This window comes from Labeo rohita, chromosome 4 (genome assembly GCF_022985175.1).
Source record: "Labeo rohita strain BAU-BD-2019 chromosome 4, IGBB_LRoh.1.0, whole genome shotgun sequence".
Taxonomy (NCBI): domain Eukaryota; kingdom Metazoa; phylum Chordata; class Actinopteri; order Cypriniformes; family Cyprinidae; genus Labeo; species Labeo rohita.
The window spans coordinates 21807154-21826142 of record NC_066872.1 but is presented as its reverse complement, the minus strand read 5'-3'; the positions used below and the strand labels follow the sequence as shown (position 1 = coordinate 21826142).

Below are 18989 nucleotides of genomic sequence, written 5' to 3'. Positions count from 1 at the left end.
GGATTGTTTTCTGGTTTTTGTGATTCTTCGCCGCCTGTTTTTGAAAACACAGCTGTTGTTGTTTCTTAGTAAACGCCCAATATGGGAATCTTTGAAAATGGTGGTGTCATCCGCGTGCATAGTACGTGTTAGGTATGTAGACGTGCAGTATGTGGTGATTTTAAAGGCAAGAGCGAACAAATGGCCTATGACATAAAGGCATAGGCAGTTGTCTGGGTGGTGGGTCAGCTAGGCTAGATCTAAAAATTTCCTCATGTGGCCCCCAAGAAAGCATTCCTCCTGTTCCAGGAGGAGGATGCAGACAGTTTTGTCTTCTGTCACAGCAGTTCTGAGGTGAAGGAATCAAAATGCAGCACTTTTAATGAGAACGAAAACAAAGATGATCCGGCATGGAGAAATAACAACAGAAACTGCAGGAGAACCTTCTATTGTTATAATTATTTTTTCTGTGCAATTATATAAGATTTTTATATTCATTTATAAAATCTTATATCAAACACTGTCAAAAAAAAATGTACCTTACCTACCCCTAAACAGTACATATTACTACCTTAAAGGTACATTTTAGTACTTTAAAAGTACTTTTTCACTTTTGTACCTTAGGGTTTCACCCCAGTGACAGAACTATACCTTTTTTGAATGTACATACCTTTTTTTAATCATTAATCATTATCATATTTTAATTTTTATTATGTTTTTATGCCAAAAATGATAATTTATTAACTTAAATGAAGCCATTTTTTTCATGTCACACCCTCTCTCTGACTCTTACAATTAACCAGTCTTATTTGTTGTGCTTGTTTACACTGAATGCAAATGTTAATTTGTCAGTTATATAATACAAATAAATAGTATCTGTTCTAGTCCTCATTATCTCACTGTGACCGAAACCGAACAGTTTCTCGTAATCGAGTAGGCGTTAATGACGTGTAAATGTGGTCATGTGTTTATGGTTCATCTGTCTGACATCAGGAAGCCACAGAAGTTCAAAACGAATCGTTGTCACCCCTTAGTTTTAATAAAAACTCTTTTTGACTGAGGAGGAAGTTATGACTTCTGAAAGTTACAGTATTTCATTGTTTTCAGTGTTCAATGATCTCTTATCTCAAAAGATCAAGGAAAATATTATTCCTTTTGATATTAGGCCTTTAAAGTTATGCAAATGTTTAATCTTTCATTGCATCACACAGGGTTGTCCCTGTTCTTTTGCTTCTCTCAGTTCCCCTTGTGGTTTGGGAGACACAGTCAATGAAAGATTTTATGTCTCAAAAGGTTTCTTGTGATCTTTTATGTCTCTGTTCCTCTATCAGTAAGATCTGATGTTGTAGCTTCTGCACCACCAGAGGGCACCATCCCCAATCACTCCTGAAGTTATTAAATGTTGTAATAAAGAAAATCCAAAAATGAAAGTTCATACTGCAGGTAAAACAGTTAAATTAAGACTGTTCAGTTGACTTCAAATGTTTAATTGTAACGTATATGCACTATTCTTCATGGTTTTAGGAGGAAAATGATGACATTGAGCTGTACGTGTCGTCTGTCGGAGCATCAGAACCTGTGGCCCATGAGGAAATGATCCGATTGCTCAACATCAACACACTTCACCACAGCTCTGGGCCGCTTGCCACCACTGAGGCATCCACTGAGGTTTGTGTCTCAACATTTCCTGGGATGAGGTTATAGTCAGCTGTAAAACTGCATAAATGTACTGTCGTTGCACTGCATAGCATTAGGTGACTAAAAATGGTAGCAGACTGACAGTCCTGCCTCCTACATATTGACCTTTTCTGGCAAACATATCCGATTTGCATCAGTGGGCCGTAGTGAGAGCCACTGTCAGCCTGCACCATATTTGTGCAGGATGTCCAGCTTTTTTAGCTTCCTGTGGCTGTCTTGAGCTGTGTTGACTAAGACTTTGGAGGCCCCTAATACTCATTCTGACACAATTTTAATGTTTTAAAAATGTTTTTGAAATACGTCCTGTAAAAAGAGTGGCAAAATATTAAGTGTTTCCTTCTTCTGTTAAACACAAAAGATATTTTGAAGAATGTCGATAACCAAACTGTTGCTGGTTTGGAACAACATGAAGGTGAGTAAATGATGACAAAAATTTCATTTTTGGGTGAACTATGCCTTTAAGGAGCTATTTCTTCTTGATCTAACCCCCAAAATGTCTTTTCTCTTCGTAACTCCTTAACCTAATTAGTTATTTGAAGATTTTAAGTTATATTAGCCAAAAACATAATGACCTTTAAGGGGCTGAATCACATCAACAGAGTGCTACGGAAAGTTATTGTGAAGGTATTGTTTGTTGCACCAAATTGCCTACAAGGCTGCATTTATACTTGAAGAGTTAATTTGCAACAACAGTAAACTCTGTTTTTAACAATTTTCAAAATCATGTTTTTTCATTGTGAATTCCAATTAATCTTAATCGAGCTGCAGTTGGATTATTTTGATATAAAGCAAACTAAAAAATACAGCTAATTAACACAATAAAACACAGTAAAACATGATAACATGAAAACATGATTTTTTAAAATGTAAAAAAACAGTGTTATCTGTTTTTGCAAATAAACCCTTCACTTTTTAAGTTAATTTTATATTCACATGTACTTTAGAACGTACAGCAGAGATATTATAACTGAAGCTATAACCATTATTTTATTTTGAAATAAAATAAAAATACAGCTAACTGAAATAAAATTACATTTTAAAAACTAATTTTATTGCAGCTAGTTTCTAAGGCAAGATTTCTTATTTTCATTAGTTTAACTTTAAGTGAAAACAGAAAATATAACATTTTCTAAAATAAAATATTCTATATCACAAAAACTATAGTAATATATCAGTAATATTAAAAAAACACCATATAATACATTGATAATGCATCAAAGCACATAATATTTGGCATTTATATATATATATATATATATATATATAGTGAATATAATATAATATAATACACATCCAAAATAAAAAATTTTGTGTAAATACAGTAATATATGCGTGTGTACTGTGTAAATTTATTATGTATATATAAATACACACACATGCATGTATATATTTAAGAAAAACATGTTTATATATTAAATATATTTATATATAATATAAATTAAACTAATATAAGTATTAGAGCTGGCAAACGATCGTGATTAATCGCATACAAAATAAAAGTTTGAGTTTGCCTAATATATGCATGTGTACTGTGTGTAATCATTATGTATATATAAATACACAAAAATTAATGTATATGTTTAAGAGAAATATGTTCTGTACAAAAATATTTGTATTTATATATAATATAAATTCTATAAAAATTATAATTAATAAATATACTTGTAAATATATCTTAATTATATACATGAATGTGCTTGTATTTATATATACATAATAATTACTCACAGTACACACACATATATTAGGCAAACTCAAACTTTTATTTTGTATGTGATTAATCGCGATTAATCCTTTGCCAGCCCTAATAAATTTATACATGTAAGTACATGTGAATATTTCCAAAATATATACTGTATGTATGTGTCTTTATACATAATAAATATACACAGTGCACACACATATATTATGTACACAAAAACTTTATTTATTTTAGATGCAATTATTCACGATTAATTGCATTGCCCAGTGCTAATAATAAACAGTCGATTATATAAATTATTGTTACTATAATTATTGTAGTTTTAGCATTTTGCTGTATGACAAGTACATTTTTAAGTACAGTAATTTTAATGTAGTTTGTTCAATCATATGACGTAATTAGTTATGAAACACAAAAGAGTTTTTTTTTTTTTTAATATTAATAAACTAAATGTATAGCATGTCACCTCACAGGACCCTGCTGTCAACTACGCAAGTACAGGTGCATTTGTGTTGCAGGACGTGTCATCCAGTGTGTGTGTGTGGGCAGATTTAGGGGTGGAGTCAGCCTCTGTCTAACCCAATGTCAATGTCTTCCTTAAGATCGCACTTGTTGATCCCTGTATCACTTTTACTCAAGCACAGTATAAATGTATGTTAGGGCTTTCAAACTTCACGCCTGATGGAGCACTGCAAATCAAACGAGGTTTGACATTGTTGGGTCTTAAGACCGCTGATGTTCTTTTCTGTCTGGCTTTGAGCAGAAGACTGTTTTCAAAGACCACCATGAGAAGAACAGCATTTGGGGTAAAGACGGCTTCTATGTGCTGGTTATCTGCCTCACAATATTCATCATTATCTTCACCTGTTTAATGGTACGTATCTCTCAAAGTCTTCTATCATATGCTTGATTTTCAAGTGTGATGCTATGTGGGAAGATACAACCATCTGAAAGAAAATACGTGCACGGTGTTGAGTTTGCATTAATGAAATGCTTTTTTCATTATCGGAGGAAACCAAATGGAGTTCTCAAATATCTTTTGCTGATTTATTGTTTCAAATCTGTAATAGATTCAAATAAGTAGATAGTTGTCATAGATAGTAACACTTTGAAATGAAATGCGAAAGATGAGATGCCAACCTTATTTGTACTCCACTTCATACAATACATATTAGTTGCTTTACAGTAATAAAATAAAAGAATCAATGATTCAAACTTCTTCAAATATGAGGCAAATTCAAATTCTGCTGTAAAGTCAGTTCAGTGTTGATTCAAATTCGGATCATTAACTGTCTCCATTTACTCAAAATTTCATCTCAGTGGTGTCTTAGATAAATAAATAAGATATTAAAGAGATGCTATTTTGTTGTCCCACAGCTTTAAATATTGAATATTAATTCCCTTGTAGCAGCTTAAATACTTCCTGTTTAATGCTTGTCTCAGCAGAAACCCATGTGAAGTAAACACCAACGGTTTATTAACATTAAACTCAGATGATTCAAGTCTGACTAAAGACACTCGGGTTATATTATACAGCGAGTAATTGTGAGAAAGACCCGAACAGATGCAGAGACACAGGATATGATACAGAAAGAGTCATTGCAAAACGGATGTATTGTGGCAGAGGAAGTCGCATGGTTTCCTCTGGTGGTTCAGCACTTTAAAAGGATCAGCGCTGCCATCTTGATCACACCTGACTCTGCCCTCTGATTGGTCGACGTTTGCTCTTAACGTTTAAGTCTATCTTAAGTCCGGTAATGACATCACAGACCGTCCTCAGAGCACCCACACTCTCTGGCGCTGATGGACTGATGAGCTTAAGGAATAATTACCATGTTAAGCTGTGAGCTGCTCACAATGACAGGGACTGTTGAAGCATTATTAGCATTGCGATTCTGTAAATACAAGAACAGGATGGGTTTTCAAATGCCAAATAAAATGATCCTCTTGCAAGGGACACTCCAGCAATTAAGGCAACTATATAAGATAAAAATATAATAAAAAATATACAAACCAAAACAAAAGTTATTCACACACCTTTTTTGAGATTATGATAGCAAACGTAACAATAGTTTGATAGCAAAATAAAGTGAACTGTGACATATTATACCCAAAATTTCCTCATACAGTGGACTACCAGTAAAAATAATAATGATTTGGGACCAAAAATTATTCAGACACTTTGACTTGACCATGTTTTGCTGAAGTGTTTTTTCTTTAATTGCTAATGCGACTTTTTTACACCACAGACTGAACAAAATTAAGCATGGTTTGGTAATTGGTCAACAAAGTATTGATAGTTGTGTAAATATTGTCATACGAACAGTTGTCTGAATGTTTGGTTGATTGTAATCCATTACATACCTTTCTGTCAAAATTATCTGACATTATCAAGATGAATTTGTCCTGACACAGTTTAACGTTGAGTCTTTGTTTTATTTTATTGCCATTTTCTAATCTATGGTGAATAAACTGTGAGAAATGTTGAAGGTGTCTGAATACATTTTGGTTTGACTGTAAATATGCGTAAAATATAATCTGTAAAACATTTACTTATTTATTTTTTATTTTTTATTTTTTTTAACCCAGCATTAGCGGACTGTTAGATATATAAAACTAAACAGAAAAATAAAACACAACAGAAAATGACATTTAATCTCATTATTTCCAAGAAAGCAGAATGAAAAATATATAATATCAAATAATATCAAATGTGGTAAATTACAACAAATAATGTAGTTTTTTTTTTTAATATAATAGCACTCATTAATAAACATTATTACATGGCTCGCTAAATTACTTGATAATGATTTGTCAAAAATAATATAAACAATTTAGTAGTTTGTGCATTCAAATATGAATATGAAATTTCATGACTTTTTTAAACTATTTAAATGTACATTAACAAAGAATCTACATTATATCTGACCCTGGACAACAAAACCAGTCATAAGGGTCAGCTTCTTTTAAACTGTGACATACCTGAAAGCTGATTAAATAAGCTTTCCACTGATGTATGGTTTGTTATGATTGGACAATTCAGTAGTTTGTGCATTCAAATATGAATACATTTTATGACATTTCTAACTATTTAAATGTACATTAACAAATAATCTACATTACATGTGACCCTGGACCACAAACCTCATAAGGGTTTGTTTTTTTTTAAATTGAGATTTACACATCTGACATATCTGAAAGCTGATTAAATAAGCTTTCCATTGATGTATGATTTGAAACTATTTTAAAATCTGGAATTAAAAAAAAAAAAAAATCAAATCAAAATATTGAGAAAATTGCCTTTAAAGTTGCCCAAACGAAGCAATGCATATTACAAGTCAAAAATTAAGTTTTGATATATTTACTGTAGGAAATCTACAAAATATCTTAATGGAACATGATCTTTACTTAATATCCCAGTGATTTTTGGCATAAAAGAAAAATCTGTAATTTTGACCCATACCATGTATTTTTTGCTATTGCTACAAATACACCCATTCTACTTATGACTGGTTTTGTGGTCCAGGGTCACATATAGCAGTTTCTATTAAGTGTTTAGGTGTCAGCTATGAATCGCTGTGAGAGTATAAATTGTGAAAACTGTCTGCCAAATGCATTTGCAAATGTCTTTACACAGTCCAAAAACACATTGTGTTCCAGATAAGATGAAAGTATTGTTTTACAAAACTGAAGTTTGGTAGTTTAAGGTCAGGCCTAAGGATGCACTGAAACTATGCAACACAGCTCATAGTGATGAGATAGAGACCTCTTGTGGGAAACCTGTGAATTCCTGGATGTAGTTGTGATCACATTTATTTTCAGGAGAGAAAACATACTCTGATTTGAATAATTACTGATAAATTTGCATTGTCAAAAGTGTAGACTAGATACCCTGGCTTTTACATGGCCTGGTTTCTTTGTTGACACCCTAGTGAAAAATAAATATACTAAAATGTATTTAAAATACATTTATGTCATGCTAAGTATACTACAAATACATTTTCAATATTATGTACTTAATTAAAATACCCTTCAATTGCACTTTTAGTATACTAAATTGATATATTTAAAGTCTGCCAATTTGGAACAACTAATTTTGTACTTAATGCACTTTAATTGTGAGGAATTATTGCTAAAGTCCAACTAAAGATATACTTAAGTATATTTGATTGTGCTAAAGTGGAACTATTGCAAGTATACTTTAGGTACGCTTTAAATATTTTCCATTTTAAGACCGATATTATTTAAAGATCATACAATCCTCATCAACAGTGACATTAAAACATATTTTAGGCTTAATTTTAAGAAATGTGCATTGTGCACAAGTAGCACTCCAAATAAAGTTCATTTTTTAAAATAATTTTTATATCAGTAAGTCTCAAGTGATATGTCAGTAAATATGTAAATAGACTTGAACTATACTTAGTATAAAATAAATGCATTTTAAATTTATTTTCTTTACTAGGGTACCTACTTTTACTTTGACTTTGAATTGTGTAGATGAAGTTATGTCCACAGTATTGTATTGGCTTTAATCATGAGCTGAATGTGTTTATTTGTCATTGTTTTCTGCAACTTTTCATAAATAGTAAAAGCAGAGTAACTGTATAATTGTATTATTTTAGTCATTGCCTTGTTTCTTTCCTTAATAGAGCAACCATGTCTGGTACAGTACATGTAATGAATGATTTACACAGATATAAAATGGATGGCTAAGTTGTTGAATATGGTTAAGAGCAGCAGTGTAACAGCAGTAAGGTTGTTGAGGTTAGTGTAGAAACATTTAGAGGCAAGTAGTGATGAGGAAGTGTTGTGTAGCTCATGCTGTATGATGAAATGTCCTGTGAGATCTTAACAGTCAACTGTGGAATACAGGGAACTTTACCTACTGTATAAACACACTACCGTGACTTGTAGATTAATTTTATTATATAATATATGTGACCCTGGACCACAAAACCAGTCTTAAGTCGCTGGGATTTATTTGGGATTTTTGCACCCTCAGCTTCCATATATTGAAATAGTTCTATCTCAGCCGGATATTCTGTTAGTCCTATCCTAACAAACCATACATCAATGGAAAGCTTGTTTATTCAGCTTTCAGATGATGTATTTCGAAATGTAAATTTCGAAAAATTTATCCTTATGACTGGTTTTGTAGTCCAGGGTCACATATGTAATTATGGGTAACACTTTACAATAAGGTGTAATTTGTTAACATTACTTCATGTATTACCTAACCTTGAACAAATAATCAGCAATTGTTAATGTTAGTTTATAAAAATAGTTGTTCATTGTTTGTTCTTGTTAGTTCACAGTGCATTAACTAATGTTAACAAACACAACTTGTGATTTTTTTAAAAATGCATTAGTAAATGCAGAACTTAACATTAAAATTAATGAATGCTGTAGAAGTATTGCTCATTCTTAGTTCATGTTAACTAATGTTAACTAATGAACCTTATTGTAACGTGTTACCTATGATATTTTTTTTAAATAAAATATTTGGTAACACTTCATTTTAAGGTGTCCTTGTTACATGTTACATGCACTTACCATTATAATGACAATTAATTCTGCATAATTACATGCAAGTAACCCTAAGACAAACAAAGTACATGTAGTTAATTATTACTCGATACTTAAATGTATAATTACACTGTAACAAAGACACCTTAAAATAAAGTGTAACCAAATACTTTTTATTCTTTGAAAGACGTTCACCAAAGCTGCATTTAATTGTTTAAAAATACAGTAGAAAATATGTGAAATATTATTACAATTTAAAAAAGCGAAATATTTTATTTTAATACATTTGGAAAAAGTCCTTCAGAAATCATTCTAATATGCTGATATGGTGCCTAGTTTTTATCAGTTGTTATTGGTGCTGAATTATTCGCTTCTTATTGTCAGTGTTGAAAACTGTTTTTGCTGTTTAGTATTTATGTGGAAACCATGATGCATTTTTGTAGGATTCTTTGATGAATAAAACATTATAAGGACAGCACTTATTTGAAATGGATCTTTTGTAACATTATAAATGTCTTTACTGTCACCATTGATCATTTCAAAATAGTCATTAGTGAATATTTTTCCCCCAAATCTTAGTTACTCCAGACTTTGGTAGTGTGGCATGGTTTCAACAAAACATTAAGCAGCACTACAATTCTCAACATTGATATAAAAAATAAATGTTTCTTGAGCAGCAAATCAGCATATTAGTATGATTTATGAAGGATCATGAGACAGTAAAGACTAGATTAATACATTTAAATTATTATAACATGTTAATTATATGTGAATGTAATCATTTAAGTAATATAAAATGAATTGACTTATTAATTTGTATATTATAAATATAATTATTATATTTCCTAATTTACATATAAATATATCTTCATTTACACATGAATGTATTGAGTGCATTTTAAAAAAATGCAAAATTTGCTGGAATTGTTTGGATTAAATGTTTATTCTGAATCTGGAAAAATGTTTTGAAATGAAGCTTTATCACTACATGTATACAATCGCTCTTATTAAGCTGAGCTGGGACTACCCCACCAATAATAATAAAAACAATAATAAATATAAAAAATCTAAATATAAATATCTTCTCCTGACCCGTTATGCTATATTTTATTTAAGTAATAGATGTTTGCAGTCTCATGCACTACTGCAAAATATATATATTCATATTTGTGCAGTCCAGGTCAGCCAGTGTGTCCTGCATCTTTATGTGTGAATAACGTGTATTTGTGCTGCACTAACAGTACAAAGTTGTCTGTAGTATATGTACAGATCGACAAAGGGAACGCCAACAAAATCAAAAGTGCAGGGAAACTCCCTTTTCTCTGTTTTCTTCAGTCATGTAGCACTGATTTCAAAATGTTTTTTTTTTTTTGTTTGTTTTTTTTTTTTATGTTTTCTCTACACTTTTCTACATTCTTAAATATAATAATATAAAAATATCTTTCTCATAATGGCAAAAAATGTTGACAGTATTAAGATATAATATTATAATTATAATTATATATATGTGCTACTTTTATGCTGCAATTAATTAAAAAAACATTACAGTAATGACAGTAATCATTTATGGGAGATTGTGGGAGAAAATTATTCGACCATTTTCTATATGTAAAATATAATTTCTTTTCGGATTTAGAGTGACCTGGACATGTTTTTGTGAGATTTAACCTATAACCAGCTGTGAGTAACAGATTATTATAAAGTAATATTTCCTTTCCTCAGGTGCTTTACCGACTAAAGGAGAAGCAGTTCTTGGATCAGCAGCTTAAAGACCCATCCCCACCCAGTCTGGACGTGCAACTGGCACCCATCCCTGTTCATGGTGCTCAGCCCCCTCTGACCCTCAAGAACAGTATGGTCCAGGCCAACCAGACTTCCAAACCCAGTGCCACCCATTCTACCAGCAGCACAAGCACCCCATCCTGTAACATCAGCATCCATCAGACTCATTCCAGTGTGACCACGTCAGAGCCGCAGTGCCCACCTGGCCACTCCGTGGCTGAACTCAAACCCACTGTGTCCTCCACACATTCACCCTTTAGGATGAAGTCGGTTGCAGGCCTGCAGGAACGGTAAGACTTCATGAAAGACTGCATGAAAGATTGATTTAAAGGGGTCCTTTTATGCCCTTTTTAAAAGATGTAATGTATGTAGAGGCGTTCGCAGGAGTTCAGAAACAGTGCTGACTGATACATAGAGAATAACTCCCTTGGGAGTGGACATTGTGGTTTGTAACTTTGCAGATCTGTTTCATGCTTAGACAGCAGCATTGAAGGAAGCTGAAAGTGTAAAAGCATAATAGAACCCTAATAGAATAGTTAATTAAAAAAAAGGATGTCACTATTTACTCACTGTCACACTTTTAAATTCACATGTTATTATTTTTATGTAAACTCCTTTTATAAAGGAGACTTTTAGAAGAATCTGCTTTTGTCAAGGTGACATTGCGACAAGTTTGATTCTGTTTATGGCAAACATCGAGTTAGTGAGGCATACCTGGACGTCAGTGTGCATAATGGAATTCAGAGATCTTAGCGTGTCAAGCAACTAGATTTTAATGACAAAACAAAGCCAAATACATATTGTGACAGGGGTTCTTAACTCTGGCCCTCAAGATCCATTATCCTGCAGAGTTTAGCACCAACCTTGATTAAACTCACCTGCCTTTTACTTTCTCCCTTTCTATAGAGAGATGAGAGGGTCTGTATTACTTACTATTGGAGAAAGCGTAATGGCTAAGTTGGATCATGTTTGCCTTAATAACCAATCACATTATAGCATTGACGTTATCGTATTTCAGTCTCACAAAATTTCTGGTTCTTTCCAACATGTGTTGCTGCAGACAGAAAACAAAACAGTAATGTCATGTATAAATCACTAGGGGTGTGACGAGACACTTATCCTACGAGACGAGACGAGACACGAGACTGAGTTCACGAGAACGAGACGAGATTTCTAAACTTTTTCAAAGAAATCCTCAGTGATTATATATAGGCAAAATAGTATTTTATTCAGAAGACAAAGACAAAATGCAAAAAAAAAATATATAGGTGCATTTTGAACTTAATGAAATTAAACTTACATTTTAATAAATTCTATGCAGTAATAAACAACATTTAAACAAGAGCTTCACGATTCTGGATAAACTGAAAATCCCAGTTCTTTTTAATAAATTGGAGACCATGATTCTGTCACGATTGAGATAAATAACGTAACATAATTTACAAGTGGTTCTGACAAAATGTTCATTGCTTAAGTCTTTTAAAAACATATTAATTTAAACTAAATAAAAAAATCAATGAAGGAGTCAGTGTCTCAATTCATTAAGATTTGTTTGACTATTGGAATCTCCTGAATAAATGATTCAATGAAATACTTTTTTTAAACGGGCAGTTGTTGCCACCTCCTGGCGGAAGAGGATAAGCGTTACAATACATACAAGTGTTAAGGTACTTTCGTTTTTATTCGCTACTGTAGACAATAAGTGTTTATACCCAAACTATAAACTATATAAACTATATATCCCAGTACTTATTTTATTTAAATGACTGTAACACTGAAATAATGATTATAATGTGGTTAAAAGCACGAACGCAGTTTTCAGTGTCTTGAACGCATTTCACATCGTAAGCATCAGTGGAGCATGAGCAGCGCGTGTTTTGTCGCCGCCCATAGCAGTGAATGACAGCGTTCACATTGGAAGCGTAATGATTCATTAAAATGGTGCTTCTCACACTCCACTGACACTCGCGATGTGAAACAGTCATAATAGACAGTTAAATCGTTGTCATTCAGGAATAAGATCGTATGGGTGTTTGAATCGAGATCTCGATCTTTTAAGGATCAATCATACAGCTCTCATGTAAACACTGCAAAACTGCAAGGATATCCTCATGAGATCTCGGGAGATCCGACTGGTCTCGCGAGACACATCGGATCTCGTCACATCCCTATAAATCACTAAAGCGGGTTACGTTCACTTTGGTGCACCATACCTTGTTTTGATCCCAGTTCACATTCCAGTAGTGTTGGGCGATATATGCTTAATTTTTTTTTATATCGTCCTATCGTCAGCCTGTGAGATCGCCGATAGACGATATTGTCGTGCTAATTTATTTAATTCCTTACGTACTTAGTTTCATTGCCTGCTAATAACCCAACACCAGCATAAGGCTAAAAGCAGCCCAATGTCTTCAATATGACTTCATTTGTGTTTAACATGATAACAATTTAATAGAAACATTGTAAGTTACTAATGCTTACATTTTCCCCCCCAAAACCAGTTACTGTGCCCACCTTTTCCATCCTCTCTCCTCCTTGCTTAACGGGATTGATTTTGAAAGTGAAAGTAAAACAGAAAAACAAAGCGCATAAGAAAGCGATTGCATGCTTTCGTGAGCATCAGCAACTGCATGCAATTACAGATTGCATGCTTCCCACCCAAAACACCCACTCCCGCTCACTGTGATTTGTGCCTTTGAGTCTATACCAGCCACCTCGCGGCTCTCTGCACTGCATTGCTAAAGTTAGCCGCCCAGTCTATATTGGACGGATAATGATAATAATCGCCTTGCTATCGTCAAAGGCATCAGCCACAGGCGATATCTCTGACTATAAGATATATAAAATGTGCAGAGCAGTGGAGTTGAGAACCATTGTCTTAGAACATTAGATTAATAATTTACCATTAGTACATTTTTTAATTTATTATGTCAGTAGGTGAAAGAAAAAGGTAGATCTGTTCTACTACATTTTCCTGACGGTGTTTTGTTAATTTTGTTTTCCACATATTTTTGTTATGTCTCTGTGTCTCATGCAGACGTGGATCTAATGTCTCGCTGGTGCTGGATATGAGCGCTTTGGGTTCGGTGGAGCCTTTGAGTAGTGGGGTTGTGACCCCTCGTGAGCGGGCAACTCAGGAATACCTACAGTCAGCCAGTCGGGTCCTTTCACGGCAACAACTTCGTGACACCACAATGAACACACAGATGCTACACACAGAGTTTGCTGTAAGTAACATGCCAATGTGCCACTAATAAGAAAGTTTAGCATTAATATGGTCCAGCTTGGCTTTACTTAATCATGGGAATTCCAGACAGTTGGGGTTCAGATAGTGTGTATTTTAATCATGTGGGACATCTTTCAGTGCTTATGTTATAGCAATCTGACAATTTCCATTGTACGTGGTTCAGAGTGTATAACTTTTTATCCACAGGAAATTCCAATGAACTTTGTGGATCAGAAAGAACTGGATATCCCAAATCATGGATCAAAAAATAGATACAAGACCATTTTGCCAAGTTAGTATCAGAATTTCCATTGAATAGCATTTAAATGTGTCTCATTTTACTTTGCGTTGTGTTTATCTTTTTTATTACCATATCAGTGTCACAGAAAGACAACATTGTCAAGTATATTCAGCAACAAGCTTAAAGAGAACCCAGAGCATTAAGACGTGACATTAACGTGAATTAAATATGTGACAATTTATTACAATTAAAAAATCAGCATTGTTTTATACATATTTTGGACTGTGGGGGACGCCATTATTTCTATGATGTTACAGTTTTTTAGTTGCTAACATCCTTTTGTCCAATCTCTAGTCACATTTTCAAAACTCTAAATACAATTAGCACAACATCCGTCTGTTGTGACCATACCATTAAAACAATTTGTGCTGTTTTCACACAATATGCAATCAATTATCATGTTTCTAAAATGCTTACATTTTCTTTTCATACAAGCTTACCCAAAACCAAAATCATAGATCTTTTTAGTCTTATTTACAAATGCTTAAACACAGCATGTCAGAAATGAAGACCTAATGTTCCAAACCTTAAATATAGTATTAAGCTTCTACTTCTGCAACAACAACAGCTCAAAAGTATTGAAAAAATTCTCTCTATATAAAATACTGTAACAACTGATTAGCACCTTTAAGTAACAAGATCACTGAATTATTTAGAAAAGCTGATTCCATTCTCAGTTTGAGTAATATAAAGGGTAATTTGACTTTGTATCTCACAATTCAGATTTTTTTTTTTTTTTTTGCAATTGTGAATTTACAGTTTCTCAAAATTCTGATAAAGTCTGATTTGCAAGATGTAAACTCACAATTCCAGTAGAAGTCTGAATTGTGAGATCAAAAGATTAGTTTTTATTTTATTTTTCTTATACTGTGACAGAAACAAGTTTGCATAGTAACCAAAGGCCATGTATGTTGGATTTTCTCTTGTACGTTCTATAAAGTGACTCATTGACTCATTCAGTAGTATGTTGCCAAGAACAAACGCATTCAACACTTAAAAATGTTAAACGGGTTTCAGCTGAAGGTAAACTGAAGGCTAAATTACAGAAAAAAATAGGCAGAACTGAAACATGACAAGCAATGCAGTTTTTGTAAAGCCATCAGTTGTTAGTATTTTGACAGTCACTGTACTATGATTGACTATATGTTTCTGTTGGATAGAAACTAGTGGTAATGTTTTGACTGAATGACTCTATTTTGAATCAGGTTTGCTGTGTTTTGAAAGAGTTAGTACATGTAGAAAAGGGTATTCAGCATTTTGAAATGTAGAGTTTGTATTCATTTAACAAAATGTGGTTTTGGCCACAAAATGTACTGTTTGGTTAATTGTGTGATGTAGGTGTGTTGCTGTGTTAAGAGTTTAGAAAAAGTACTTTAAGTATTGGTAAATGCTTGTTAGCAATTGAAAAAATCTGTAAGCTTCTACTTCTGCAACAACAACAGCTCAAAAAGTATTGAAAAAATTCTCTCTATATAAAATACTGTAACAACTGATTAGCACCTTCAAGTAACAAGATCACTGAAATATTTAGAAAAGCTGATTCCATTCTCAGTTTGAGGAATAGTCAGGTGTTGAAGCTCTTTCCATTACATCAACAACATAGAGTAAAAAAGACCTCTTTGATTTGGTTTTGTGGATGCAGAACAACACAAAAAAATCAGAGAGAGCAAAAAAATAATGCCTGGCAGAGGGAGAGGAGTAGTTCAGAAAAACAGGAGAAGAGTTAGGAGAGAGGACTAAGAATGTGTTGGACTGTGCATTTGTATGCACATTGTATATTTGATGCAGGTCTTCACTGCTTTTCTTAATGAATGGAGCAAAGGAGCAAAGAATGGGAAGACGCATGTGAACCAATTGTACTTGCTAAACACCCATGTCCTGTTTAGCCCTGATGCCTTTTAGCCCTGAGGCTTTTAGTAGAACACAGCTACTGAAAGAGCTTACATACAGCAGAGACAAGAAATGCTAGATGCAATCCTGGCAAGATGTAAACATGTTGGCGCTTGTCATGACGCCGCAGCCACTGAAGGAGTTTCTCAGCATAGATTTCACTCGATATCTGGGGCATTTAGACTCCTAGGGGGAAAATCGATAGTACAACTTGGTTTAAGTTTACGATTATATCCATCGCCACCTGTAAGCTCTTTCAGTAGCTGTGGTCATCGTATCAGTATATTATTTTCCGAGTTGTGGTGCGGCAAAAATAGCAACAGGTAGCACCAGCGTCCCACATAGTCCAAAATATGTATAAAACAATGTGGATTTTTTAAAATAGCATAAATCTTTCATGGGTTTTATACTAAATATTTCAGAATTAGACATAATATGTTATATTAAGCCATACATGTCATAATACCCAGGGTTCCCTTTAATGGATAGCTTGATGATGTGGTCAATTAACTTGTGTATTGAATTTTTTATTTATTGATAATTCTTCTGCCATTATGTAACTAATTTTCCTGAAAGCAGACAGTGATCTTCCAAACATTAAAGGGACAGTTCACCCAAAAAATTAAATTAGCCCATTATTTACTCATCCTCCAGGTATCCGAGGTGTGTATGACTTCTATCTGTCAGACAAATCCAATCAGAGTTATTGTCCTGGCATTTCCGAGCTTTAGAACGCCCTAGACGGGTGTTTCTCTTCATCAGTTCAAAACAAGTCCAATAAAGTGCATCCACCCATAATAAAAAGTGCCTCACATGGCTCCAGGGGGTGAATAAAGGCCTCCTGTAGCGAATCGATGCATTTTTGTAAGAAAAATATACATATTTAAAATGTAAGAATCACTTTAATCTAGCTTGCGGCAACTGCTTGTACACAGAAGGGCGATGGAGAAAGATGCCGGTGGTACGCATGCGCTACTCGGATGTGACGAGTGCAAACGCGCCATGGAGAAACCAAAACAAAACAATGGTCACGAATTAGAAGTTTAAAACGAGGATTGTCAGAGAAAAATGTCAGAGGGTTTTGATAAAAACCAAGAAGAGACTGGTTCTCCTTTACTAAAATAAGAAAACTTTGCTTCCTTTGCTCCCATAAACAAACGCTGGTTTGTTGGAGACTAAACGGCGCATGCGCAGTACCGACGTGCTTCCGAGTACAGTAGTCAGCGCAAACTAGATTAAAGTGATTCTTACATTTTAAATATGGATATTTTTCTTACAAAAATGCATGGATTCACTACAGGAGGTCTTTATTCACCTCCCGGAGCCATGTGAGGAACTTTTTATTTTGGATGGATACACTTTATTGGTTTGGACTGATGAAGAGGAAAACCTGTCTATGCTGTTCTAAAGGTTGGAAGTGCAGGATAATTTTTAATATAACTCAGACTGGATTCGTCTGAAAGAAGGAAGTCATATACACCTAGGATGCCTGGAGGGTGACTAAATATTGGGTAAATTTTCATATTTGGGTGAACTATCCCTTTAAGAACGACAATAAACACTATAAAAGTGCTACAAGCATTGACGAAAGTACTGGTACTTTAATTGGTACCAATTGGATAGTGAAGTTTTAAAAACTTAGCCCTTCAGCTTTATTGGTAGTACCGAGTACCAGGCAAATTAAGGATCTGGTAAAAAACACTGCTTTCTAATGTTACTATTCTTAAACACAATGTAAATAAGTTTTCATTCTACAGTGTAGAAAGATTTTCTTATCTTAACATGAGTTTTCACTCAGTCTGTGATATCAGCTGCAGTGATTACAAAGATCCTTTTAATCCAATGTTTACTTAATGAAGAATGGATGGTTATTATTAGCATGCATAATTAACTAACTTATTTTAAGCAAACCATTACAATAATATTGTTCCAATAGTGTTTGATAAGGTACCAAATTTAGTACAGAGAACTGTGAAACACAATAGAGAGTCAATTAAAGCTAACTTAAGTGCTTCAGGGATATAATGGGGGATATAATGATATAATGGGATATAATGAAATCTAAATACTGAACAGTTTTTAACTGTACTGTACTTTTTTCACATGTTTTTTTTTTTTTTTTTTTTTGTGTTGTGATTTGTTTTTGTTGTCTTGTGGCTTATTTACAATGTGCCATGCCTTGATTTAAGTTGTGTTGTAACTTGTTTGTGCTGTGTTGAAAACATTTTTGCTTTTTAAATTTCATTGTTCTACCCTACTGTAGCATACTAGTGAATCAAATATAATGCTACAGAAATGTTCACAAAATTCACATTTAATTTCAGATCCACATTCCAGGGTTATTCTGAAGACTAAGAACTCAAACGACCTGCTCAGCAGTTACATTAATGCCAACTACATACGAGTAAGTTAAATTTTCAGTGACACACTCGCAATTTCTTCAGTAACCCATGAGAAAGAGCCACTTAATGCCCTTCATGAGGTAACGCTGCTTAAATCCACAACCATCAGAGACTGTGAAGTGAAACATTTTAACAGGAAAGTTTAGTTTGATCTCAGAATTATCCAAGTTTCAAAGAGAGGACTTGGCTTTGAATGTGCTTTATATTTACAGTTCACCACCGTTATGTCATTAAATCTGTTTAAGTTCAACACTTCTTCTATTCAGGGATATCTTAGAGATGAAAGAGCCTTCATAGCCACTCAGGGTCCGATGATCAACACAGTGAATGACTTCTGGCAAATGGTCTGGCAAGAGGACTGCCCTGTCATCGTTATGATTACGAAACTTAAAGAGAAAAATGAAGTAATCTTCAACAGAAATATCTATAATGTTCTTAGTATGATTTCATAGACTGTGCATGTGCTAATATTTGTTTTAT

At 33.6% G+C, this 18989-nt stretch overlaps 1 protein-coding gene across 1 annotated transcript in view; it reads left to right on the top strand.

Annotated features, from left to right (window-relative positions):
* The window catches only part of ptprr (protein tyrosine phosphatase receptor type R), a 34284-nt gene that overhangs the window by 12180 nt on the left and 3115 nt on the right, over positions 1-18989 (top strand). The window contains exons 3-9 of the mRNA XM_051107662.1: positions 1504-1647; positions 4143-4253; positions 10631-10980; positions 13728-13917; positions 14124-14208; positions 18432-18511; positions 18776-18913. Of these exons, the coding sequence (XP_050963619.1) occupies positions 1504-1647; positions 4143-4253; positions 10631-10980; positions 13728-13917; positions 14124-14208; positions 18432-18511; positions 18776-18913 (1098 nt within the window). The remainder of the gene's footprint in view (positions 1-1503; positions 1648-4142; positions 4254-10630; positions 10981-13727; positions 13918-14123; positions 14209-18431; positions 18512-18775; positions 18914-18989) is intronic.